This window comes from Pseudonaja textilis, chromosome 1 (assembly GCF_049901715.1).
Source record: "Pseudonaja textilis isolate UNSWEBS1 chromosome 1, rPseTex1.2, whole genome shotgun sequence".
Classification (NCBI taxonomy): Eukaryota; Metazoa; Chordata; class Lepidosauria; order Squamata; family Elapidae; genus Pseudonaja; species Pseudonaja textilis.
This window is the reverse complement of record NC_141990.1, coordinates 55,901,290-55,929,081: the sequence shown is the minus strand read 5'-3', so window position 1 is coordinate 55,929,081 and position 27,792 is coordinate 55,901,290. Positions and strand designations below refer to the sequence as shown.

General features: G+C 37.0%; 1 protein-coding gene across 2 annotated transcripts; it reads right to left on the bottom strand.

The window, feature by feature from the left end:
• Window positions 1-12,486: 12,486 nt before the first annotated feature.
• On the bottom strand, window positions 12,487-27,777 carry SUPT7L (SPT7 like, STAGA complex subunit gamma). Of its 2 annotated transcripts, XM_087934988.1 has the most exons (6): window positions 27,522-27,723; window positions 24,989-25,041; window positions 22,401-23,070; window positions 19,656-19,980; window positions 16,152-16,389; window positions 12,487-13,914 (listed from the first exon to the last, which is right to left on the bottom strand). In XM_087934988.1, the coding sequence occupies exons 3-6, from the start codon at window positions 22,811-22,813 to the stop codon at window positions 13,649-13,651; spliced, it is 1,242 nt and encodes a 413-aa protein (XP_087791114.1). In that variant the 5' UTR covers window positions 22,814-23,070; window positions 24,989-25,041; window positions 27,522-27,723; the 3' UTR covers window positions 12,487-13,648. The 2 variants fall into 2 exon arrangements, with proteins under 2 accessions (XP_087791114.1, XP_026551391.1); XM_026695606.2 differs by lacking the exon at window positions 24,989-25,041 and having other exon boundaries at window positions 27,522-27,777.
• Between the last annotated feature and the right edge of the window lie 15 nt (window positions 27,778-27,792).

The following is a 27,792-nucleotide window of genomic DNA, read 5'->3' as shown; positions in this document are numbered from 1 at the left end:
TCAGAAATTAATCTTATTTAAAATACTGAGAAAGCCTCATGCAAATTTCCTTCCAAAGTAGAAAATTTCCTTCCAAAGTAGAAATTCTTTGCTCTTGAACTTAGAGCATTACAGAATGCTTCTAAGCAAAGCAAAGATTTTTCTGGGCTAATCAATATTTTAATAAGTAATAGCCTTATTGGTGAAAAACACTTGTATTACTTTTTTAATTCTTCAACTTATTTATTTTAAAGCAGCTCCTGTTTTATTGTGCATTCTCTGTGATGGTTGGAGAGACCTGAAATTCAAAATTAAGTTTCAGACGTTAATGTAAAACAGGAAAAGCCAGGAAAGTATCACTAGACAAAAATCCATGTTTATTTTTACAGAGCCAGAATAGTTCTAATCTTCCTGTTCAAAAAGATCCTTACCCAGATTATGTAGGTTCTTGGTATCTGGCCAGTCCAAGTAGAAACTGGAAAATTGATGAAAAGGTTATGAAACATTTTTAAAAACACAAAACCTATGATCAGCAATTTGTCAATATTGGCATCTACACATTTTAAGATGGCTCCCACAGCTCTTTTATACCGTTTCAGGAATTTGATTGGTACAGCTCACTTACCTTCAGGTCAGCTTAATGGGTAGCTTTAAAATCTGAGAGAATCAGGCCTATATTGACAAAACTATTAGTAAAGAGAAAGGTAATTGCAGAAATGCATTTTTTAAATTTAGGTTGCTTTCAGAGAAAGACTCAAAGGGCCTGGAGAATTTAAACAAATTGTAGGTTGCTTAACAGAGAGTCAAGGGAGTTATATTGGAATAGATTACCACCTGCTAAATGTTTTAGAACATTTGTTTATACTGAAAAGAAAAAAAGTAGGAAATCTATAAACTAAACCAAGCAAATAAAAATAGCTTGAGTAAGTCAGTTAGGATTACTATCACTTTAGATTGCAATTTGATGTGTGTGTGTGTGTGTGTGTGTGTAATAACATATTACCCTTGAGGGTCTGATTAAAACACACACACTCCTAAATTTAGTATTTATTGAAGAGAATCATTTTTTAAAAAAAGTGGATCTCTCTACCAAAATATGAAAACCATTAAATTATGAATGAGTCTAAGTGAAAGAGATTGTTCTCAAGTTACATTGCAGCTCAGTTTGGAACCTCTAAACAATACAGAATTTTCTTGCATTGGGTGGGTGAATGCTTCTTCTGATATTTCTATTCCAGGTTATAACCTTAATGGGAGGCATTAAATCTCATTTTTCTCAATCATGAACATGTATTGAATGGCCAGGTGTGATCTTTCCATCCAACCTTTCCTAGGGATTAAAGATAGGGTTCCTTTAGCATGCTATTTTGAGATCCTAGAGAAAAGACAAGATCAAAATTTTATGAATAAGTATTTTTTTTAATGTAGCTTCTGTTTAATGGAAATTGCCTATATTTCCTATATTGCTCTGTCCATATGACATCTCTTTTGCAGCCAGAAACAAAGCAGAATTTCCTATGATAAAGTTGAAAGTATTATTTGCAAGTATTTACAAGCTATCATACATGTATTTTGAACTGAGCTATGTTACAATTCCTGCTTTCAACAAACTTCCCATGTGGTCAGTACCAAGGGTGGGGAGCCAATGCTTTGGCCTTCTAGTGGGAGTATGGTGGACAGTTTACAATAGACAACCCCATAATAAGCATCCTTCATATTACTTTGTGAATAGCCTTATGATTTAATGTTATCTTCCCCAATCTTCAGATATACTGGGATACTAACCATCACTGGATTATTTCAGTAAAATCAGAGGCAGTCTTCCTTTCTGCAGCCAGGGCCAGTTTATATATGCATGTTTGGAGGCTGCAGGAGAGATAACAATGCTGTCAACAGAAGTGGGGAGCAATGCTTTGGTCTTGTAGTGGGAGTATGCTGAACATTTTTAAATAAAATTGTTGCAACCAATCTAGTGCAGGTTTATCAAGCTTAGTTTTCTTGCTATTTTAAGTGGCGGGGTGGGGAATTGTGCCACTAAATGTCCATGTTTGACATTGAATTTTGGCATCATGATGGGGGCGGTATACTAGACACTGCAGAAAGAGGGAAGGGGTGATAACAGCGTGAAAGTCACAGGTTGCCCATCCAGAATTAATTAATTGCTTCAAGCAAAAAAAAAAAATCATTGCAGAGAATGCATAGAAGCAAAAGTACTGAAGCAAGAGAGGGTGGGAGTGTTTCATTCAAAAAACTGAAGTTCTATTCACTGAAAACAGAAAAATAAACCCTTTGTCAGGCAGAGTTTAGGATTTATGTTTTTAGAATAGCAATAGTTAAAAAGAGCCCTTTCCTCCTTCCCTCCCTCCCTCTCTCTGATACACATACACACACAACACTACACAAGAATATTAACCAAGAAAAAAGGTAGATAAAATAAGGACAACTTTTCAGTCCTTTTACATTACATACATATTTAGTCTTAATCACAGGGTCTACTTTTGTCACTTTATGTAACAAGCAGGTCTAGTTTCACTGGTGTTGAGCCCCAGAATTTATTTTCAGTGGAAAAGCTGTGGGGTAAAACACACACACACAGAGAAAAGCAGAGGCTCTTTCCATCAATGTATTTCCACTCCCTCAGGATTGAGGAGGTGTATTTATAGGATAATGATAAAACTACCTAGGATGGTTTTACTGTCAGAATAAAAACTACTCTTTTTGCGTTGCTGTTGTTGTTTTATTTAACACCAGGACACTTCTGAAAGCTTAATACTGTATCTCTGAAATGGTGATTTGCTTATTTTGCGCTCCCATATATCATGGTGTTGAAAACATTCTCTCTCGGAATCACATTAGATGCCTTTATATTCTCATCACTTTTAAGATTAATATTGGAAGCCAATGCATGTCATGGGAAAATTAATTTCACGATTGATTCAGCTTTTACAATATATGTGGACTGTACTCACTGCACATTTCATCCCACGATCATGGAAATCTTTAATTCAGAGGGAAATAAGATGTCAAGATAGGTGAGCATGACCAGAGTTGTAGTAAATCAGAGATACTGGCTAAAAAATTCTGGGATGATTTCTTGTATTCCGAAAAGGAGTAAATAAAGAAAGAAGGTGGTTCTGAAAACACCAAATGAAATTTAGGGTATTTAAAACTCAGTTGAGTCAAAATGAAAATCTCATATACCTCATCCTATCTCTGATTCAAAGAAATCCACAAAACAGCTTCTGGGTCATAATTTCAGAATCCAGAAGGAGGGACAAGCTATGCTCTGCATCAAACAGGTGGGGAATTTTTAAGATAGTAGTTGCTTATGAGCAAGCATTTTGATGGGAAGAGCCAAATCAAATTAACTTTCTGATTAATTTTGATCGTTTTGCCGGAGTTGCTGCTTTTTTAGAAAGTGATGATATCATGAGAGGTGGAGAATCTTCACTAAGATTCACTGATAACTGCAAGCATCTGAGGAGGGAGGAGATCCCACAAGATAATGTAAAGCAATATATGGCTTTGATAGCCATATATTCTGCCCAACCTTGCGCTCTTAAAAGTATGGAAATATTCCAGTCTCACAGATTCTATAATGGCCATGCCAGTCTGTGTTTCAGAGTACTGGAAGAAATGAAAATCCAAGAACTTGGTTTATCAACAGAAGGCTGGTTTCCATAGCTGTTGTTAAAAGAAGCCACAGTAAATAAGGAACATTTTCTTCTCAGCAAGAGTCCCTTGAAAGAAACATTTAATAATCAGAGCATCAGCAAATAAACATTTCTCAGCCTCTTCTTCTCACTCCTAGAATTCTGACTAACCATCAGGTCAGATATACTATCCGTCATTCTGCTTACCCAATTGAAAAGACAGTTTGTTTGCTTGCTTTTATTATAGTATGAGCAATGTCCGTAGGCCTAGGCAATGAAATTTCAAATGCTACAGCCACGAACTCTGTTTTCCTAACAGCTACTGATGGGTGCCATGCTGTGTGCCCAGCTGGAATTGAGGAATCCTAATACAAAGAATAAAGGAAAACAAGAGTAACCCTTTCACTGCAGCAACTACAGCTGAGCATCTTAGGCATTTTCTTTTCATTTCTGTGTTGGCATTTTTAAATATTTCTCTTCTAAACTTGCTTCTGACTACATCATGCATTATCTGTAAATTGATGAGCTCCACAGATCATTAAGAATTCCTATTGATCTTCACTCCTAATAATATGTATGTATGCATATATACATATATAGTACACATATATTTTACTTTACTAGTTGCTTGTTTCACCAATTGTCACACAGAAGAATATTGGCTCCAACAGGGTAGACAAGATTTCTTAATAAAATGAAATTGAAAAATGCTGTGGAGGACAGGTTATTTCAAAACAGCATGTAGATATCATTAGAAAATGAGATTGGAATTAACACCATATTTTTGGATAGATCTATTTTACTTCCCAGTTTATAGACTTCAGTATTAAAAAGAATTGGACATTAAGAATCTTCTACTTCTGTTGAGTTGCTCTATTCCAAGTGTTCGTCATATTTGTTAATCAGATATCAGTGAAGATTTTTTTTTATTTCTATCATACAAGCACTGCATTTAAATAGAAATATTCTATCTAACAATAATCTTGAATTCAGTGGGAAAAGGCTTTTTAAATCTGCCAAGATAAAACTTTAAAATGTATACACAATTGCCAAAATAAAATTGCTGCAGCCAAAGAAAAGTTCAAAATGCAAAATGCATTGGCTTGCTAAACTGTGAATTTTTCATTCTGCCTCAGGCTTCTTTGATGTGGATCAAGCACTGGGATCTCAAACTGTAGACAGGTCATAGTGCAATAGAACAGTATATTGGACAGACAAAGATTTCTCTTCCAAACAACAGACAGTTAAAATAAGTTAGCTTCCTTTGTAGGGTGCACTCCAGATGTTTTTGACTACAAAATCTGTAATTCCCAGGCAACATGGATTTAGAGCAGGGGTGACTAAGGCCCACAAGCTGGATCCAGCCCACAGTTTGCTTAGATCTGGCCCGTGGGCCGCATTGGAAAAAAGCAAAGCACTGGCTCATGGTGCCTCTGCCAGAAAAAAAACAGCCCAGAGGGCATATACAGCCTCCCTGGGATCCGTTTTCAGCACAAGGGCCTCCTGCAGCCCTGTAAACTCCATTTTCTATGGCAGAGGGCTGCAGGAGGCCATTGCGGCTGAAAATGCAGCCCATGGAGCAACCCCAAGCTCCATTTTTGTTGGCAGAGGTCTGCAGGAGACCATCACAGCTGAAAACAGAGCCTTGATGAGTGACACCGAGCTGGCCAATAACTAGACTGGAAGTTATTCTGCTTATGTTATTCTCCTTAAGACACACAGATCACCCTTGAGTGCAGTCATATATGTTTATCAGAGCCAACCAACCATTTGTTTTGTTTTGTACATAGTATTTGTATGGCAATTATGATCAACACTATTCATTTTACTGAAGGATTCAAAATAATATTTTCTACCAGTGCACCACATAGCTCAATACATCAATTGAAAGTGTTCTGGTTACCAAATCCACATTGGTATCCACCATCCTTAGTCAAATGTTAAGGGCCCAGTATAATCAATCATGAGATGTTTGTGTATATTAAAAATTGTGTATTTTACAGTATTATTTACAAAAATACTATGTAGCTTCTGTGAGAGAATGAATAGGAACAGAGGTGGAATAACCTGAATGTAAAACATGTAATACTGGAAGGCATATAGAACTGAGTATGTAGAGATAAGTTAATTAATATAACTTAAGGTTTTCAGTATCTCTATGATGTAAAAAGAAAGTCTGAATTATGGGGAACAAAAAGCAAAAAATTATTTTTAATACAGGAAGGTGTATAGGTAGGTAGTCCTTGACTTACTACCACAATTGAGCCCAAAATTTATGCTGCTAAGTGAAACAGTTGTTAAATGACTTTTGCCACCTTTCTTTTTACAATTTCTTGTCACAGTCGTTAAGTTAGTAACATGGTTGTTAAGTGAATTAGGATTCCCCATTGACTTTGCTTGGCAGAAGCTCACAAAAGGGGACCCTGGGACACTGCAATGGTCATAAATATGAGTGAGTTGTCAAAAGTCCAAATTTTAATCCTGTGATCATGGGGGTGCTTGAAAGATTGTAAGTGTGAAAAATGGTCATAAGTCACTTTTTTCAGTAGCTATTGCAACTTCGAACAATACTGAATGAACTATTGTAAGTCGAGGACTACCTGTATAGGATTTAGTAGGCATTACTGAAGCCTGTGGATGTACATTATGAGTGGAATGCAAAGATTGAAGGATATCTTGGAATAGAAATGGGCCTGATAAAAGGGGAGGACTGATATATGAAGTCAGAACATACCAGCAGAGGGATCCTACCTATTCCACTACTGGTTCAGTGATCGTGAGTGCACCTAACATGTGCGTGCAGCTTTCCATACACCAGCTGAGGCCTGCAGCACCAATCAGCTGATAGGATAAAGAAAAGAAAAGCACAGGGGTGGATGGGAAGGCCGATCCTGCACTTTTCTTTATCCTATCAGCTGATCCTCAGAGGCTTTTTTCATTACTGGTTCAGGTGAACCATGCCAAACCGGTAGCATACCACCACTGGAACACACACACACATATATACATCAAGAAATTTGAGCATGAGGATGCAGTAAAAATCATTTGAGTAAGATAGACTGAAAAGGAAACAACAGGGATATTATTAATGTATGTATGGCTGGGGCCAGGAATGGAAAGTATTGACTGCCAAACCAAACAGGAGATATAAATAATGCCCTCCTGGACTAGATTACAGAACTCTTATGAAGGGATACATACATAGTAATAATGGGAGGCTTCTACAATATAAACATTTGTTTGAAAACAAACTCAGCCATAATCTGCAAAGTCCCCAACTGAAGATAAGTAATAAGGTGGTTGGTGAGCACTTGGCTACTATGTCATGAATGAGTTTGTCTTTAGGACCAGATGGATTTCAACAGTCTTGAAGGACGTGTGGGTTATTACCTTGAGGTCCCCTTCATAGAGCAGGCTTTATGCCAGAATATTGAAGAAGAGCAAATGTAGTTTCTGTCTTCAAAAATGAGAAGAAAGTTGACCCAGGTAACTGTATTACAGATTTGATATTTGCCTAGAACACATTATTGAGTACTAATTTTGTGAGCATTACAAAATAATGCATGGTTTGGGAGGAGCCAGCATGAATTTATCAAAGTGGAGTCATGCCAATCTATCAGGGATGTTTTTAACCATGGATTCCTGCACTGGGCAGAGGGTTAGACTAAATTATCTGCGAGATATCTCCCAAGCTTTATATTCTAATACAGGGGTGTCAAATTGGCGGCCCACAGGCCGGATGCATCACACTCAGGCCATGTCCACCCCGGCTCCACAAAGGCAAAAAAATGTCACGTGATACAATTGAGTTTGACACCCATGTTTTAATATTTTATGAAATTGTGGAATTCATTGCTCACACAAGTGGAAGACATGAGGTAATGTATGTTGATTTATCAGAAGGCTCTGCATTTTCCTTTACAGTTTTGTTATTGTCATTTTCAATCAATCAAACAAACAATCAAAATAGAGCTGGAAGGGACTTCAAGGCCTTTTCATCCAACCTCCAGACAAACGACTGTCCAGTCTCTTCTTAAAAACCTCCAGTGACAAAGCATCCAAAACTTCTGAAGGCAAGCTGTTCCACCGGTTAATAGCTCTCACGGTGAGGAAGTTTCTCCTTACTTCCAGATTGCTTCTCTCCTTGCTTAGTTTCCATCCATTGTTTCTTGTCCTGTCCTCTGGCGCTTTGAAAAATAAGTTGACCCCTCTTCTCTTTGTGGTAACCTCTCAAATACTGGAATAATGCTATAATGTGGGCCCTGGTTCTTCTTTTCTCTAGACTAGCCAAACCCAAATCCTGCAACAGTTTTTCATATATTTTTGTCTCCAAGTCTTTAATCATCATAGTTGCTCTTCTTCGCACTTTTTCCAAAGTCTCAACAACTTTTTTGTAATGTGGGCACCAAACCTGGATTCAGTGTGGAAATATATGAAAAACCTAAAATAGGATTGTTCAGTTAAAAAGCAGATACCCCTTCTCAATCATCACTACCCCAGATGCGTTCTTCAAGTGCTTAGAAATATTAACATCCTCTCCATCCCCATTCCTTTACAGAGAGAGAGAGAGGGAGAGGGAGGGAGGGAGGAGAGAGAGAGAGAGAGAGAGAGAGAGAGAGTTTGTTAAGGTTGTTTGTGAGCATGCCAGAAAGCTTTTTGATTAATTATATGTCTAAACTATAAACTGACCTAAAATAATTCCTCTAGCATAATGCACCTTCTCATCATCAATAGTAATGATAGCAGCCCAGTGCTGAGTAACTATTGAAGAGACTTCATAAATATGTATACTAAGGCAGCTTTCTCACTCTATAGGGTGTTTGTCTCCATAGCAACAAATGGCACTGTTTCTAATCTTCCATTTAAGCCCCGTATTGAAAATGACTTTTTTTGGTAATTAAAAATAGGCACACACATGCACACACAGACAGGGAGACACAAACCCTGTTAGGAATGCCTGTTTGTTCAAATATGTACAATCATCACCCCCCTGTGGCCAAAGTGAATAATTCCACCAGTTTCTAGAACTTGAGTGAGAGCTGGTTAGACTTTTACTCATACATTTCTGCTCAGATAATCATACAATCAACATGCATGTTATTCAGTTGTTACAGGAAAGGTGAATCACTGTTTCCTATAATAGGACTCACAGTTACCTAGCAGTGAGATCACAATTTCTTTTAATACAAGAACTTTGAGGCCACATCAGAAAACTTTATTTTGAAACTGCCCTGCAGATAATGGCTACAAAAGAGTACATTTTGGGGGGTATGTTTTTGAAAACAAAAATGAAAACTTCTAGACAAGACTTTCACAATTGTTTATCCTAGAGGAACCCTTGAAGTAATTTTCAGGAACCATCTACATAAAAACTGCAACTATAAATAAAAAATATACCATCCATTTCTAACCTACTGTGTGGTATGTGGGAATGGCTTTGAAAGATAGGAAGAAGAGCCCCAGACTGGACAACCAGCATGTCAGAGATATCTCAGGTCATGGAAGGAAGAAAGGCATGGGAAGCATTTCAGAAGAGACTCCCCAGTTTTCTGGAAAATAAAAGTAAAGGAGAAAAATGCTTCTTGGAAGGTTGTGTTAATGTAAGATTACCATAAAGATGGGACTTCAGGTAGAACCAATCTGTTGAAAGTTCACCCTCAGTCTCTTCCCCTGTATTGGCCAGTATGACAGGGGTGGCAGGAACTACTTGTCCCAACAACATCTGGTCCTTCAACCTCACCAGGAAATCAGTAACATTACAGACCGAGAATATTCCTTGAGCCTGCCACAAAGCCTTCATGGAGATCACCTCTGGGATTACCTCTATCCTGATATTTTCTCTTCTGGGGCCAGGTTCAATGACGGAGTGAGGCCCTGGCTGCTCTCAGTCCGATCAATCCACAAGCACACCACCTCACCTGGCTATAACACCCTCCTAATTCATTCCAAGTTCCACAACTGTCTCACACCTTCTACAGCCCCCCAAGAGTTTAAAATAGATGTTAAACAGAAAGGTTGAGAGCTACTCTACCCTAAGATATCCCACAAGTGAAGAGTCGTAAGCTCAATCTGTCCCCTTCCACCACCGCCATATCGAATTTATCAAATTCAGCAAGTGATGTATACAACTGTATACACCATACAGTTAACTACCCTTTACTATTTTTAAATCATTTGGATGAAAAAGAATGAAATAATGGATTGGGACAGTAGATTCCAACTGAACGTGAGGAAATATTTCCAGTTTGACACTAAAACAATTACCCAGAAATTTAAAAAGGCAAACAGATCTTAAAGGTCATATGTCTCCATTTCTATCTTGGGCCTCGTCCTAACACAGGAACTGAAAGTATAGATTAGTGCCTGCACTAACTATCTAAAGCTACCTTTCTCAGTCCTAATGATTAAATCCTTCTTTTTATATGACGGCTATAAGAATAACAAGTTTGGTTCTTAACAGAATCCCCATGACTTGTTAAGTCAGGATTGAAAATGTCACTTTTGCTTATGATAAATGTCAGTGAAAATTTATGGAACATTGCAAGAAATTTAAAAGCTTCCTTATGAAAACAAAAAAGAACAACACAAAGCATACAAATGTCAGAAGAAACACTTAGCAGGGTGGGAAGGAGATTTTATTTTATTATTATTCAAAAACAACACATGCATAGGTTGATGTATTTCTAACTTCTGTGCATAAATAGTCTTGTGGGAAAGAAAATCAATTCTACATCTCAAATTTAGCTACACTATGGAAGCAATAGAGATTTGAAATTTCTACTGTATGTAAAAATGTGAAATATTTAAGTTTTAGTTTTATTTAATATTTATTTAAATAGCCAGCTCTGTTACCATGGTAATCCCCAAAGGCATACAAGATTGAAACCAAAAAAACCTAATATCAGTCCAAAAATCATTTTAAAAAATACATATATTGTATCACACATTTGGGATCTAAAGACCCATACCATTTCAACCACTATGATCATTACAAAGTGCTCATCTGATGAGTTCATGGACTCTTGGCCCAATTGCCTGTGGGAACATTCAGATCTTTAAACCATATGGAAGATCCACCAAGTCAAGGCCATCTGGATCTCTGGGAGAATGCTGTTCCTCAAGGCAGCATAGCAACAGAGAAGGTCCAAGGTCTCCCAAGATTACTTTATCTGATAGGACACAGACCATGACAAATCTGCCAGTTCTGACAGCAGAGATAAGTAGGCCTGCAACTAGCCTTGCACCAAATGTCTCTATGAGCAATAACCAATGCCTCGATTGCATCTAGAAGGCCACTAGGATCCAGTGCATCTCACAGGGAAGAAGTATTACGTGGATGCATTGTGAAATTCTCAGAACTGCTTGTGCTTTTGAATTCTGGACTAGCTGGAGCTCCAAAAGCTCAAGGGCATATTCCATATAAAACACATTACAGGAATCAAATTAGGAGAACTATCTAGAAATTGGCACACAAGTTGAACTTGTGGAACAGGTTAGGGTTAGGGTTGCAAAGCATTTATGGTATAAGAAAACAAGGCACATCAAACTATATTAATCCACAGCATGGGTTTTTTCTGGCCTATCACACCACCTATCAATGCTTGTTAGCCATTGTTTGTGCTGGTGGTGGGGACAACCTTTTTCAGTCAGAGTCTGCTTATTCGTTACTTTCAGACTGAGGATCGCGAGAGGAAAGAGCAAGGCAATAAATAGAATGTCATCAAAGGAGCCACAGCGGATGTTTTCCACTCTTCATTTTTAGGAATTTGGGATTTTAAAGAAAATAGGTGACTTGAAATCCCAGAAGCTTAATGGAGTTGTTGTTAGATTGTTTTTATATCAAATGTTCTCACTGAAGAGCACCATTTTGCCTGTGAATTTCTGCAAGGTCTGAAAAGGTCTAGAAGCAGCAAAAATGGATTTAGCCTATTGTAAGAGTCTAGGTAACTGCATTATTCAATGAAATAGTTCTTTGCAGTCAAAGTAAACAAAATTGTGGCTTAATGTGCGGTCTCTCAAAATGATATCAGTCAGTGGTATTTCTATCTTATAAATTTAAATTACTTGAACCTCCTCTTACAGAAAGAACAATTGTAGTTCTATGAGTAAAGTCTAACAAGAATTAAAAGAATCCTCAGCATTTCTGTAACCTACAGCTTCAACAATTTTTAAAGATATTTATTGTGTTTAAGGCAGTATAAATCCAATCTGTTCTTCTAAAGTAGATAACAAAACTCCCAGATAAGAGTATCTGCCAGGTTATATTTCGAACTTCAGACAATTGTGAGTTTTGATACAATTCAATAAGCACAGTATTGACTGTCTGTTCTTGCAGAGTTGTGAAGGAAGTAATAGATAAGAATTTAATCCAGTCATTATCATCAACTTGGAAGCAGGAAGACGGACTTATTGCAGATTAAGAGTTTTAGAAACTTCCAAGAAGGTAATTTTGGCATGAAATTTTCATGACCACCTCATCCTATTCTTGTAATATATTCACCTTGTCCTTCTTTGTTCTGAAAAGTTTCTTTATAAAAAGTTCCAACACATTCAAAAAAAATCTTATAGAAATTATAAAAATATAATTTCAAAATGTATTTTAACCTAACAATTTTAAAAGTCTTTGCTAGTAGGATTTCCATTAAATATTTATTCTTTTTATTAAATGAAACTTCTTGCATAATTAGGAAGCATGGTTGTCGCATTTCAAATCAGTTTTTAATTAAGCACTTCTTAAAATATCAGTAGTTGAACAATAGCCTACACAAAATATTTAAGCCTTAAAGATTAAGCTTTATCTGGTACAATAAAAAAGATTTTCGAAACCTCAAATCATAGGAAATCAAGCAATAGATTATCAAAAAAGGGAACATTTATTTTAAAAAATGATGTCCAAGAGTAAGTAAAAAAATCAACAATTAAAAGCATGTATCATACAAACCCTCCACAGATTAATAAAGTGTCCATCTATATTTAGCATTACACATCAATGGTAGAAACAAAAACTTCTAAAGGAATAGTACATTATGATATGTTAACTAAAAGCACAGTTTTGAAGATGTCATATCTTTCAAAGTTTACTCTCAGCTGCATTCAACTTAAGTTCAACTATATATTCAGAGTGCAAGTACAAAAAAAATTAAGAACTCAGTCATAGGAGATTTGTATGCAGAGCTGGATGAATGTTCTGAGTAAATTGGCCTTCTGGACTAGCATAAAGAAAATAAAATTATGCACATTTTTTAAAATAGTGCTTCATATAGTTCATAAAGTTTGTTTACTGCACCAATCATAGATCAAAGCAATCTGTGTACTATACAACAAAATATAAAAATATTAAAAACATAAAACAACATAAAAAGCATAAATACATAAAATTCACCAGTTTCTATTAGCTTTAAATATGGTAAGTTGGTTCATTAAAAGGAAAAGCAGGTATCAGCCATGATTTTGAGCAAAAAGCAATGGTAATAGTAATTATATTGGAAGAAAAATTCTGTATTAAAAACCTGTTTTTCAAAATATAAATTCATAGACAAAAAATGAAAAGTATAACATGTAACAAAAGTAAAATGGAATTTACAGATTTCCATTACAACGTCATACAGTTCTCAGGCCTCTTCCATAGTTTCCACTCTTCAAATTAAAGATACTTTGCACCCAAATTGCTTAAGCTAAAATCCAACTAACCAGAAACTACGCTGGCTTATAAGATTCCATGGGTAATTAGAGTTGATCTTTTTTCACCAAAAGTCACTTACACCTCTCCTTTTTTTTTTTTTTTGCCAAACCAATGTTACAGTTTGGCAGAGGTCTCCAAACTTGGCAAGTTTTGGGACCCCTACTGTATGGTGTTTGCTACACTGAAAGCCATCTAGACCTTCAGATGGTGGAAAGTCTCTCAGGTAGAACAGTAATCACAACATGCAAAATCCATCAACTCAAACATTATTTTCTTGATAAGAGTCCTAATTTTTCTGAATTAGTTCACATTCTCAGAACTTCCCAGATATAATTCACATTTTCTTCATCTTCTTTTTGCTGCGTTGGTTGAAAACTGGTGAAGAGCCCATCAAACTATCAGGGGAATGAGAACCATAACTGCTTTCAGAACCATTTGGGCTCTGTGGCATCCCAGCTTCACTCATGCCTGACATTGGCTCTTCAAATACATCACCACCTAGGACTCCGTGGTGCCCATGAACATTGCCTTCTTCATTCTCTTGTGGTTCCATTTTTACTGGGGCCAAGTTCCAAAGAGGAGAAGTGTTCACCTCACCACCTGGCAAAGGGAGAGGGGGAAGGGACAGAGAAAGAGAGATGGAGGGAAGGTGGTTAGGAAAGGATTTTCTCATCAATCAGTAAAAAATGCAAAACTAAAAATATTCTGAAGAGAGTGTAAATCCATAGTATTGTTAACTCATCATGTACTAAGTTAAATATTAATATTACTGAAGAGTACATTACTTAGCAATGTACTAAGTTAAATATTAATATTACTGAAGATGAGAGGAAAAATAAGAAGACGCTCCAGGACCCATTTAATGGTTCTAAAACACATGTACATTAGGTCATTTTAATATACCAAATAAATGAATCCAACCATAACAAGGGCCATCTAATGAAAACAAGTACCAACATATTAACATCAAACATTCATATCAAGCAATTAGTGATTTGCTCCCAAATGATCTAGTAATACTTGGCTGCACCATTTCCCTCAGAATAAATTTTTAAGGTATTGTAGAAAATTCAGTGTCAATTTTAGCAACCACATAACATCGCATGTGCCCTTCTCTCGTACAAATGGAGCTTCACACACAAGTGGAGGGTGCTTGCGCTTGCACACAAAGCTCTACTCACAAGAGCAGCAGGCACACGAAGCTCCCCTCATGCGAGAGAAGAGTAGTTGTGCTCACAAAGTTCCACTTGTGCGAGCAGACGGTGCTTGCACACCAACCTCCATTCACACAAATGGAGCTTTACACACAAGCGCAAACACTCTCTGTTCGTACAAGTGCACACAAGCGCAAGTGACCTCAGCTTGCATGAGTTGGAGCTTCACACACATGCACTTGCCCATATCTCCCATGGCCTGGGTTCGAATAGTCCACGGCCCAGTAATGGGTCATGGCTTGGGGGTTGGGGACCCCTGGTTAGACATCCATTAAAATTTCCAATGCATCTCAAAGTAAACAAAAGATGACATCATTTCCACATCATACATAACATCTTTCCACGTATTTGCATGCATACTTGAATGCATATTTGAATGCATATGTCAGCGTAGTTGCTTAGACCGAAAATACAAATACTTGTGATCATTTTTCATACTTACAACCCTTGCAGCTTCCCCATGGTCACATGATCAAAATTTGGGCAGTTGGTAACAGGCATGTATTTATGATAGTTGAGTGCCCTGGATCCTGTGATCACCTTTTACGACCTTCTGATAAACAAAGTCAGTTGGAAAGCTAGATTCACCTAACAACTGTGTTACTAACTTAACAACTGCAGTGATTCCCTTAACAGTTATGGCAAGAAAGGTCTTAAAATAGAATGAAACTCATTTAAAAACTGTCTTCTTGGGAACAGAAATTTGGGGCTCAATTGTGATTTTAAGTTGAGGACTATCTGTAAATCATATTATAGCTTAGTTTCTGTGTTAAGGCAGCCTAAGCAGTTATTTTAAAGTGTGTTGTTTATAAGTACAAGAAACGGACAGATGGTAAGTATTCTGAGCCAGCAAGCATTAAAAACCAAATCACAACTCCTTGGGGCTTAAAAAATTATAAAGACATAGCATTTGTTAACATCCAATTTCCAAGCTAACTTTATCTAACACTGGAAATTTAATTCAGCTAGAAGCAAATTTAACATTTTAAGGGCCAGTTCACAAAAGATATCATTAGCAATTTCCTTCACTCGAGCTGTAGGGTTGTTTTTCCTAGCTGTTTTAATTAGAAAAGTGATTATTGACTTTGTCCTCTAACCTTGCCTTTACCTTCCAAAAGTAAATAACATGTCAAGGCTTAATAGACAAGCCAGTGTGACAAATGATAAAACTGCTACATTGATATCCCAGTATCTCCTTTCTACCAGCACCACAATATAGTCACAACCTTCAGTTAGAACCGGGGAAGCCAGAGCTATTGAAGTCCCAAGATGTATATATATATTTCAAAATGCATCTAGGCTTCATATTGGACCCATGAACTCTCTTAAAAGATAAAATTAAAGAGTGCCTGAACCCAAGACCTTTGAAGTCTTGTCATGCATGTACATGCAGAGTGCAAAAATAAGCAGGAATAGGATGATCTGGCTACATGGCCAAGTAAAGATGGTAATACAACTCATACCTTATAACAAGTGATGTTACAGTGGCAGCCATCTTGTGCAAGTGCCCCAAAGTGTTTATTGTTTTCATCTTTTTTACTATAAATTAGGAGCATAGAGTACTTATAATTAGTTATGATTGATGCAAGGAATAAGCCTGAGAAAAATAAAAATAAGATGTACCAGAAGTTTGTGGAGAGGCCTCAGTTTCCAAGTTGGATGAAAAGCGTTCACTCTGAGCTCCAAGGACTCCAACAGGCAATGACTGGTCTCCAGATGCAAGATCCCCCTCCAGCTCCTCACTCATAGGAAATGTGATGTCACTAACAGGTTCTTCCTTGATTTTCACAGGTTTCAAATCTTCTGCTGCCTTCTCAGGGTTTACAAGTTTTTCATACTCCTCGGAGAGTTGCTTGCTCACCTGTTGATAAGTCATGGAATAAAAAAGAACAGCCTGGTTGTAATCAATTGTTAGATGCATGAAAGTACAACACAGCTACTGCTTCTGTGACAAATTAACCCTCATGAAGATGTCATTTTCATGACTAAGCCTCCAGCATTTTTGTCTGATTTGCTTGGATCTTATAAACTAGAGAAGCAAAGGCTTTGTTCACCCAGCACACTAAGCCATAATGTTGCTTGTTTCTATGGGGCTATATGTATTCACGGGAACTTGGCCCTTGTGATTTATATACCATGGTTCATGATCAGCCAATTCCAGTTTATCAATTCTTGGTTAAGGAAACCATGTTTAGCACAACATACAAACCAGATTATTTGTGTCTTGATGCAATTAATCCCTGGCTCCTGGATTGCACAAATGCACAGTTCTGATAGTATAGTTTAGTTTAGTTAATAAACTAAAACTATATTGTCATTGCACCTCGTACAACGAAATCAAACGTTATCTTCAGTGCACATCATGACCATGAAAATAAAAACAAACACACATCCTTCACACTCCACACATTGAATTGAAACCCCCCCGACAACGTACCATCACTGCACTATACAGTAGAATTCAACAGAGCTACTGCCTGGGATAGAAGCTGTTTTTCAGCCTATTTGTCATTTTTATATTATTCTGTACCATCTGCTAGATGTTAATAGTTCAAAAAAAGGGTGCCCAGTATGAGATGGATCTTTGAGAATGTTTTGAACTTTCTTAAGGTAGCAGGAGCTATAACGCTCTTCCAAAGAGGGGAGAGGGCATCCAATGATCTTCTGGGCAATGATGTTAACCCTCTGGAGTGCCGTCCTATTTGCCACTGTGCAATTGGCAAACCATACAAGGGTGCTGTAAGTTAAGATACTCTCTATGGTGCAGCGGTAGACGGTCACCAGCAGATTTTCATTCAGTTGTTGTTTTCTGAGAAGCCTCAGGTAGTATAATCTCTGCTAGGCCCTTTTGACTAGTGCTGCAATGTGGGCAACCCCAGGTCAGGTCCTCTTTTATGATAACACCCAGAAACTTAAAACTGGCCACTTGCTCCACTCGGTCTCCATTGATAGGCAAGGGCTGAATGTCTGATCTGTTCCTTCTATAGTCCACTATAAGCTCCTTGGTCTTATTGGTGTTGAGGACCAAGTTATTGTCTCCACACCATGAAAGCAACCGGTCCACCTCATCTCTGTAAGCAGACTCACCCCACCCCACCCCGGTAAAGACTCCAGCCAACTGATCAGCACAGTCTTTAAGCACTCGGCCAGAGATACCATCAGGAGCGGCAGCCTTTCTAGGGTCCACAGCCCTCAGAATGCTCCTCATCGCCTGTTCCTCCACAATGAGGTGGGGGCTACAATTGGCTGGTCATTGTATTTTAGCTGTCTCTGATGTCGCTACTTCAAAGTGAGCAAAGAAATGATTCAGTTCCTCTGCCAATGAAGCATCCCCCCAGCAGGGATGACATTGGTCGGTTGATGATTGGTAATTTGTTGAATCCCTTGCCACACCTGCCTCATGTTATTGCTATAAAAATTATCTGCAATCTTCCTCTTAGAATCAGTCTTGGCCATCCGAATAGGTATGATACATATTTCACCTTTAACTGAATTGATTGTCAGAACAAACTACATAGATGGATAGTTATTTTTCAAATGTAGTTTTTCTAAAAAGTAACTGAAAACAGTCCCGATAGCTAACCTCATGAAAAATATTTTTATTTCACTGAATTATGCACATATAATTTACTTTTTAAAAGTCTTCTGATTCCAAAAAAGACAACAAAAGTCCCAAAAATTCAGCCTTGCTTTTTCATTGATGTCACAATGCCATTGTCATACAATTGCCAGCCTTTGAAGGCCAAACAATTCAATTTTAAAAGTGCATATCCTGGCACTGAAAAGGATGCCTAACTTGGCTGATGATTCTGTTTCTTTTATAACATCTAAATGTGTTACAATTCCATTATTGGAATCATATTTGAGATTCAAGTCAGAACATTTTTGATTTGATCTGATGTTACAGCATGGGGAGTGGTGTCCAGAATGATCCTTTTTTTCTTCTCAACTCCAAACATGTGTAAATATGCTAAGATCCCAAAACAGAAATCACAAGTCTTGTGACGGAAAGTCACCAGGCATCTAAATTTCACCTGTATAATGGAGATTTTTGCAGAGAGGAGCAGATAGTGCAGGAAAGAATACAGATGCAGTAGGTCACAATCAATCATATGATTATAAACTGCTTTTAAGGTGCAGACTGAACTTATATATTAAAACATTCATATAGTTTCCCGTCTTATACGAAACTCTGGTCAACTCACTTCTTTCATGCATTGACTTGATTTAGCAATCTAGAAAATAACTGCTAAATAATAGGAAATTCTGAAAACAGAAATTTTACCACCTCTAACAAAATCCCAATTTGAAGTGAGTAGTGGAGAAAACCCCCATAAATGCACCAAATTCTTACGCTGTCCTGAGAAATGCATCGTTTTAAGATTTCAATAAGTTGTCTTGGGTAATAGCAGAGGATTTCAATGTCTATATCAGGGCTGTTTTGGGAGAACCAGTCCTCAACTTCATGCTAGCCCACTACATTTTAGTTAGAAAATATGGGGTTCTCCAAATTTAACAGACCTGTTTACATTCAATGTCACTCTCTCCAGAACCCACAATGCCCTTGGGGCAGTCACTCTTGCTGAGTCCTGGGGAAGAGGCAAAAGTAAAATACTTCTGAGAAACCTTGCCAAGAAAACTGTTAAAAACTTACTTGAAGACACAAATACAACTGTTCTGGAAAGCATTGTTATTACTTCGTGTTATAGCTGAATCATTCCCTCATCAAGTCAAAATTGGAAGTGCATAACTTAATCTTCAGAAATAGAAAACTTTTAGTGTCTGATCAGAAGTGGCACAATGAGTAAATGGCTCTACACCTTCTCCAATACTGTTTCCAGACAGTAGCACAGGGGATATATGCTTAGCCTCATGTCATTTAACTGCAGAACAACACAGAAATCCGTATCTCAGGTTCATCAATATCTACATGAAGCCACTTGAGGAAGATGAACTGTGGGAGCAAGGGGACAGTAGTATACAAACTCTCTTTTTCCATTCCATATATAGTGGATGAGGCAGTTTAGATATGTAGGGGTATACTATAAAAGAGCCAAATAAAATTCATGTGAACAAGATGAGGTGTTATTGTTGGGATATTCAAAGAAGTTTACTCTGATAACTTACCTGTAGCATATAGCTATGATAGTCTTTAATTCGATGTTGCCAAAACCTCTGCAGAGAGAGCACACTGCCAATGCCCACTTCATGGAAGACCTGTTCCATAACATCTGGGAAAGGGGTCTGTCCAAGCCGAGCTTCTCTATCCACAGCACAACGCAGAAGTTTGGCGAACTTCAAGCAGTATTCATGAGCGATATCTGTCAGAGTCTCCAGAACACTTTCATGGGCACATTCAAAGCCAGCATGAGCTAAAATGGTAGCTATAGATTGATAGAGAAGCTGGCGGCAAGAAGTCCAACTCAACTCTATTACTGGCTCTCCTTTGCCTCTAAAATAGATAATGTACAATAACAATGAAAATGAAAGACAATAGTCATGATGATGTATTCAGAACAACTATTTGAAGCATGTATAAACATCCTAGTTAACTTGGAATATCTAGTCGTCCTTCAGCTGAGCTGAAGAAGCTTCTTGGATGAGAAGCGAAATGTCTTCAAAGAAAAACCAGAAAGTCCAGTTGCCTCTTGAAAAAAGCACCTTTGGACAACCATGACCTGGATGACTGAGAATCTCCATGGACATTTGGAATACCTAGCTTTAAACACAAAAAATATGCCTCCATAGTAGCATGTTTGGTTTGATTTCATAATTAATTTTTCTGAAATAAAAATATGCAATAAAGAGAATGCTATTGCAAAAAAAATCAGTTAACATTGTTTACTTTAAAATATCATATGTAGCTTTTTAGATTTTAGCTCAAAGCAACATATTTACATTAAAAAAAATTATCTGAAGGATTATTGCCTAAAATTACTGTTTATACAATAATCATTATAACTGAACAATAATTGGCCTTTTTTATTTTTACAAACAAGTTTTCTTATTCAATGTGTCAAAACTATTAGATTAAGATTCCCTAAAACAAGACATTCATGAGGTAACTACAAAATCTTATATAGAATCTCCATTCTACTAAAGACTAAGATCTTGTAGTTTTTACAAATCATATTCTGGAAAAAATCAGCTTCTGTTTAACCTTAACTATAGATCAAGCAAACAGTAAGAAAAACTTCAGTTCTGTGAAGTATATTTTATATGTATAATTTTTTTTACAATCTGATAACATACAGACAACTGACAAATCTAATTTTCTTGTTCAGATCCCCAAAACTTGATTAAGAAAACTACAATATGGAATTATAATAGTAAAATATAAAGTTGCAACATAAATCCATCAAGCTCAATCTGCCTTCCCTAACTTAATATCTCCCACAGGTATTGGATAGAGTGTCCTTCACCCTTGGTTAGTATCCTCCAACACATCTGGAAGGCATCAGATTCATGCAAATTGAGGAATATCTCTTGAGATTTAAATGGGATTATTATTATTTTTGCAATCATACGAAAACTTTGCTTAATGCCTTTTCTGTGTAAAACTTTGCTTAATGCCTTTTCATGTTCTGTCAAGTTGGTATTCATCATGCTGCAGACACCTCTGAATCGAAGAATATTAGCATCTCCCTATTCTTTTCTGGCTGAGAGAGAGATTATATACTTCCAAAACAACCACTCATCTGATAAGCTAAAAAACCAAACATGACTTAGTATTAGTGACATTTCAGGCATTACAAAATGGATCTTTACTTTTCATCACTATCCATTAAACATTCTCAGAAGAAATGATATGAAACTCTATCACAATGCAACGTTACGTAGCCGATTCCAATTCTCCATTTAATCAGTGCATGAAGATGAAGGAATTTGGGCTGATTTGACAGGTGCAGAAAAAGCTGAAGTCCATTCAAATAAAACCATAGGCTGAACCTATTGGCCTCTTCAAAGATAAATGATAGCTTGAAAACAGATCCAGGAAAGCAAAGATGGCTTTCTTACAATTGCTTCTATTTTATAAAACATTACACCTGCTGGGTTGTATTTTCGAATCACTGAAGTATAACAAAAATCCATTCCCAGATACAAAATTCCTTCCAGATAAAACAAAGAACGAGTAAATTATAAACAAGATTGCCTAGCATCCAGTATTCAAAAATAGAAAAGCTTATTCTCTACCTTTTCTGATTTTGATCTGGCACTACCAATTCCTTTCTTAATTACCTTTTCCTTTCCCTTTGAAACAGAAATTTGCAGCAGGTGCCACCCTTAAATATTGCCATCAGTAACAGCCAGGCATTTTTCACTAGTTCCAATACTGTATTCTGAGACTCTAGCAATCTCAGAATACATACACAATTTGCTGTGCTGGTTCAAAAAAATAAGAGGCAGTTGCTCATTGGCAGATTGCTACTGAATATGGGACAGAAGAACACAACATGTGACTAATCCATTACAGCCTAAGACCCCAGGACATTAAACAAAAATGGGATTCTGGGCAGAAAAGGTGAGGAGTCCCAAACCTGCCATGTTTAGTTCATGATATTCCATCTTATAAAGGCTAGTTATTCATTTCCAAAGATTAAAGTTAATCGTATAAAAAGTAAAAATGCCTTTTGAGTGATTACAAAAATGGACTATATCCTGATAGCAAAAGCCCCCGCACCTATAATGAACAAATGGTCAATTCTGTATTTTTCCAGATTTACTTACGGGACCAGAATCCAGCAAGGGATCATTGCACAAATTAAGATAATGGAAATGGAAGAGGAAATGGTATTGAGCATCGTGGAATGTAAACTTCAGATTAGTTCAACCTAAGCCAATGGTCACTATAACAAAGCTCTCACAACGTACCTGTAAAAGTCACTTTCTGGATCACTGTGCCTCAACTGGAATGGCATCTTGGGTGTTTTACTATCCAAAGTAAGCAAGTCATCAGGGAGAGGTGGGGACCCAGGACAAGTTGGCAAAGGCTCACTTCCTTCCATCTTGATACCCTCCAGGTGCTGTTGGTTCTGAGTCTGAGCTGTGGCAATGAGGCTACGCAACCTCCTGTTATGTTGGATTAGCTGGACCGTATGAATGGTGAGGCTACAGGGCTCTGAAGGACTATCAAGTGTGGTTGTGGGCTTAGACTTATTAGCTGACGGTTGATGCAATGGAGGATCCTGGACCTCTACAGTACGGAACTCCCGCTGAAGCAAGTCAAAAGAGCTGCGGTTGGTCTGACTGGAAGAAACAGGGATCTCACCCCAGTAGCGGAGCATCTTTTTTACTGGTTGACCAAATGGAATATATTCAGGTAATATTTCAGATAACAAAGTAATTGTCCTATGAAGAAGACTGACTCTGTGGTATCCTTGTGAAAAGGTGGGGTTTTTTTTGATTTGGCAAATTGTGGGGAGCAGGGAGTCTAAAAATGTACTATTGAGTTCTCATTGCAGCTGAAGAGTTCATTAAGTAATACAGTCAATTTAAATTAACTCAGCGACATCTTCTTTAAGAAGTAACTTTCTTAGTGTCCCTAGAGGGAAAAAGAAAAGAAATTGGCAAAACAAGTTATGGTTTCTGTCTCACAAAAGACCCATGAGTTTATATCAAACCTAGAGACAAAATAAAGTAACTGTTGCCTTTTATATTTTTCAAGGAACTATTGCCGCAGGGGTTTTTATCTGAGTAATTTTTGGTACAAAAGATAAAGAAACATCTCACTACTATATTTAGCAAGAGAAGAGAGGAAAATTTTGCTGATGTTGTTGTTGATGTTGTTGTTAAAGAAAATTTCAAGATGATCCAGTTCTAATCCTAATACAACAAAGTCGAAAAAAATATAAACACAGAAAAAAAGTTATATGTCATAACACATTTGTCCACTTTGTCAATCCTAAAATTGCCACATCAACTAAAACTAATCCTGGAGATTGCTCCCTATGTCCATCCTACAAATGCAGACATGTAGCACATATGCAAGTACATATATTCATGTCGGCTTGAAAGAAGCCATGCCCCAAAATTATACAATGTAATTGTATGAATTATATTAATTACTGATTAAAATTAATAGTCCATAAAATAAAGTATCTTCTTTATAAAATTAATTCATCCAGCATTGGATATTCCAACTATTTTTTCTCACAAAGAAAATATACTCTTATGCAAATACACGTGCAGGTAACACACATACAGGGAAACATGGAGACTGGGCAAAGTTAAAGGGCAAATGTATTGCAAGGAGAAAAACTAATTTACCAAAGAAGTAAAAAGAGAGAAGTTTTATTCAGATATTACAAAAGAGTGGCATTCACTAGGCAAAAAAAGGCTTTCCAAGCAACAACTAATCTTCAAAGTTACCGCACTTTTTAAACAAACGTTCCAACAGAAATTTGTCCCTTTGGCATTCATACAATATCTTCTATTCTTAGAAAATGGAATAAGAGATGATTCCAAGATTGCATAATGTACCCATAAACATAATAGCAAGGGGTGGAAAGATCAGAGGAAAAGGCATTGTGAAATCTGAAATGGAACGAAGAACATGCTATGAGGAATAATTACCACATTTAGATGATAGGAAAATGATTTCCCCATGTCATTACTTTGAAGGAGGTGGATATCTTCTTACCTTCTCTAAGAAAATTAACAAAATTAAATATAAAGTTGTTTTTTTTAATCTCATTCTTCATAGTGCTCATTGGAAGTTAAAGCTGAAATATCTTGCATACATAATATGAAGGCAAGAAACAATGGTGAAAACTATGATTGGAAAAAATCAAATATGGCCTAAAAGAGATTGACAGAAAACCAGATAGCTATATACTATGACTAATTATAAAAGCAACAGCTTATAAGAATGTAAAGGAGCTACCAATAGACAATCTATACAAACTGATGTCTTAATCCCAAAGATTCACAAGTAAGTGAACTACTGAACCACGTTTCTAACGATTTTAGATCCTAAGACATAAGTTATTTATCATTTCATAACATTGTTAATGTTTAATTTAAAATGTGCTTTATTACTTTTATGCTAATTTTCATATCATCTTTATGAATTATATTGCAGTTTCCCCATTTAGTAGCATTCTTAAGTCTAAAATTGTATATCTTGTTTTTAAAGCATGAATTCTGACACTAATATATGATGTCTGCCCTTCTAGAAGTAAAAGAATTATCTTATTATGAATTTTAACTAATGTTAAATATGAAATATTCTATAAACACAGGAAAGATCATTCCTAAACAGCATACTTTGCATGTTCTTTATTAGCAGGACATGGAGGCAGAAAATATTTCTAAGAGAACAAAGTCCTATAGATTAGATTTGAGAATAAAGTTAGATCTCAACAGCAACCAAAGCAAATAAGCTCAGAAATAGCACCTATCATATGTTTAAAGAGTACATGAATCAGTCCCTGTTTTTTCCATATTTATTATGTAATTACCAATAGCTTGTAGTCTCTATTCACAGAGCTTCTTGCTGCAGAATCATCTTCAACTTTTGTAGGAAGGAATAACAGTAAAATAAATGAATCTTGTATAGTGAGCCTTACTTTCCCTCTTTTTATATAAATCATTTATTTTTTATTTATTTGTACCCTATCTTTATTATTTTTACAAAGAAGGTGGCAATCATATCCAACACACCTTCCTCCTCCTATTTTCCCCACAATAACAACCCTATGAGATGGGTTGGGCTGAGAGTGAATGATTGGTCCAATGTCATCCAGCTAGTTTTCATACCAAAGGTGGGACTGGAACTCATAAGCTTCTGATTTTGAGCCTAGTGCCTTAATTGCTAGATCAAACTGGTTGCATCTAGGATTTATAATTTATAATCCTAAAGAAGCTGGAGGAATCTTAAAAAGCCAAGCAGAACCCTTTGTTTGTCCTGCGATGCTATTCTTAATTGCACCCAACAGGATACAATTCTGAGGAATGAATTATAAGCTGCAGAATGAAGAAAATGGAACATCTCTAGTTTTCTAGCTTAGATTTATTCATGAAGTAAATACATTTTTAAAGCTCTATATAGGGATAGGACTTTGTTGGTGCCAACCAAGGAAATGCTGCTATTTAACAAATATAAATTGCTCAGTAGAGCAATTAGTAGTAGAAGGTACTGTTATAACATACTATTTCTATACTACTGCCAAGAAAATTACATAGATATCTCCATGAAGCCACCAGCTAAATTGGAAATAGACTTGATCTTTTAATACAGACCTACACAAAAAGCTTTCAAGTTTATTTTGAACTTATTCACACTGTCATTTATTAGATCAGCAACAGCAGGTAGTCCTCGACTTACAACCACAATTGGGACAGATTTTCTGTTGCTAAGCATTGTGATTAATAAAGTAAATTGTGCCCAATTTTGCAACCTTTTTTGCCATGGTTATTAAGCAAATCATTGCAATTTTTAAGTGCCGGAAGCTGGCTAGAAGATCCCAAATGGTGATCTCATGGCTCCAGGATGCTGTAATCATCATAAATACATGCCGGTTGCCAAGCGCTCAAATATTAATCACATGATCCAAAGGATGCTATAAAGACATACATGTGAGACTTGGTAAATCACTTTTTTTCAGTGTCATTGTAAAATTGAACAATTGCTAAATGAATGGTTGTAAGTTGAGGACTATCTGTAATACAGATAATAAAAATATAATAAAAACCAAGCTTGATTGCAGGAAGTATGATTTCTGCAACAGAGTGATCAATGTCTGGAACTCACTACCTGATTCTGTTGTCACCTGCTCAAACCCCCACTCCTTTACCCTCAAACCAACCTCTATTGACCTCACCCCATTCCTAAGAGGTCTGTAAGGGGTGTGCATAAGCGCACAATCCTGCCTACCGTCCCTGTCCTGTTGTCCCCAATTAGTTCCTATTTCTTGTATTTAAACTTATGTTTGTTCTTGTTTCTGTTATATTGTAAGCTCTTGACAAAATTAATAAATAAATAAAAATAAAATATAAATCTATTTCTAGCACATAAAGTATTGGTGCTTATGATATATAGTCAAATAGTTATTCTGCTCATTTTTATTACATGAGATCTATGCTCATTAAATGTTTTTATATTTCATGTTTTTATCCTTTTAACTGTACACCATCCAGAGTCACTCTTAAAGTGAGATGGGCAGTATCATTTAGATTCCATGACCTGTAAATAGACAAAACAACTTATCAACAGTGGACATATTCTGATCTTGTTGTTGTTCACATTTATGACTGGGTTCTAAGCATATGATTGTTTTTAGCCTTGATAAACTCTCCACATATTGTAGATTAAAGCATTTCTATTCCAGACAGCTCTAGCTCTTAAAATTGCCTAAGATCCATTACCAAAGCAATAAGAACACTGTATAAGTCCAAATAATGAAGGAGGCAGAAATAATTCAGACATCTTCTCAATTGGCACAATCTAAGACAGGGAGATGGTAAACCAAAAGCAAAATTACAAGTTTCTGTTACTATAGCCAAACTTAATAAAAGTAGTTTTAGTCCCAATATGAATTTCTTGGTCTGATTTTAGATCAAATTGGGCTGGTTTTAGGGCTGACATGCTACAGAGGGATTTGACTCCTCTGGAGGTAAAGGCCACTGGAGACCATAGGACTGAATACGTATGGTCAAATTTATAATGCAGAACTACAGTTTTGCCTACAAACGTTCTTCAACCTGGTGGTGCCCTCTAGTAGCCATGGTTTCTGAAAATGTGAATATCCGCACACACCCGATGTGCGCATCGGATTGGAGAAAAGTTAGTGCACTTTTTATGAAGTGCACTTCATCCCCCCAAAAAGCAGCTCGCACAGCTGCTTCACATCCGAATTCCCCCCGTTTTCTTTGTGGCTAACCACAGAGAGGGTTGTATCCACTGAATGCAATTGTATAGATTTGATATTTCAAAGCATCTCCCAGGCATCTCAACTTAAATCGTAGCAACACCGTGTCCTCGCGCGGTCTTACCATCCCAAAGACTCTCAGTTACCGCAACGCTCAACCAAACCGGATTCAGGAAGTCCCAGCCTCAGGTATCCCCCCCAAGGCCTAGCTTGGTGATACTTTTTTGGGAGTGGGGGGGAATATCAAATAGCGCCCAGCGTTTGGCCCTGAAATCACGGCCGCATCCCCTTTTTCTTTCCGCTCGGCCGCTTCCCCTCCGCCGCAGCCTGGAAAGGGCCCCACCCCTTCAAGAAGGGCCGCTTCTCCCGGAACCGAAGCACCAGGAAAGCAGTTT

What these genes read in the sequence shown, in the direction of transcription:
- SUPT7L (XM_026695606.2), bottom strand. Translation starts at nt 22,813, where the DNA reads ATGCTCCGCTACTGGGGTGAGATCCCTGTTTCTTCCAGTCAGACCAAC. An exon ending in ATCATAGCTATATGCTACAG is followed by an intron (nt 16,390 to 19,655) that starts GTAAGTTATCAG and finishes ACTTATCAACAG; the next exon opens with GTGAGCAAGCAACTCTCCGA. An exon ending in GGCCTCTCCACAAACTTCTG is followed by an intron (nt 13,915 to 16,151) that starts GTACATCTTATT and finishes TCCCTTTGCCAG; the next exon opens with GTGGTGAGGTGAACACTTCT.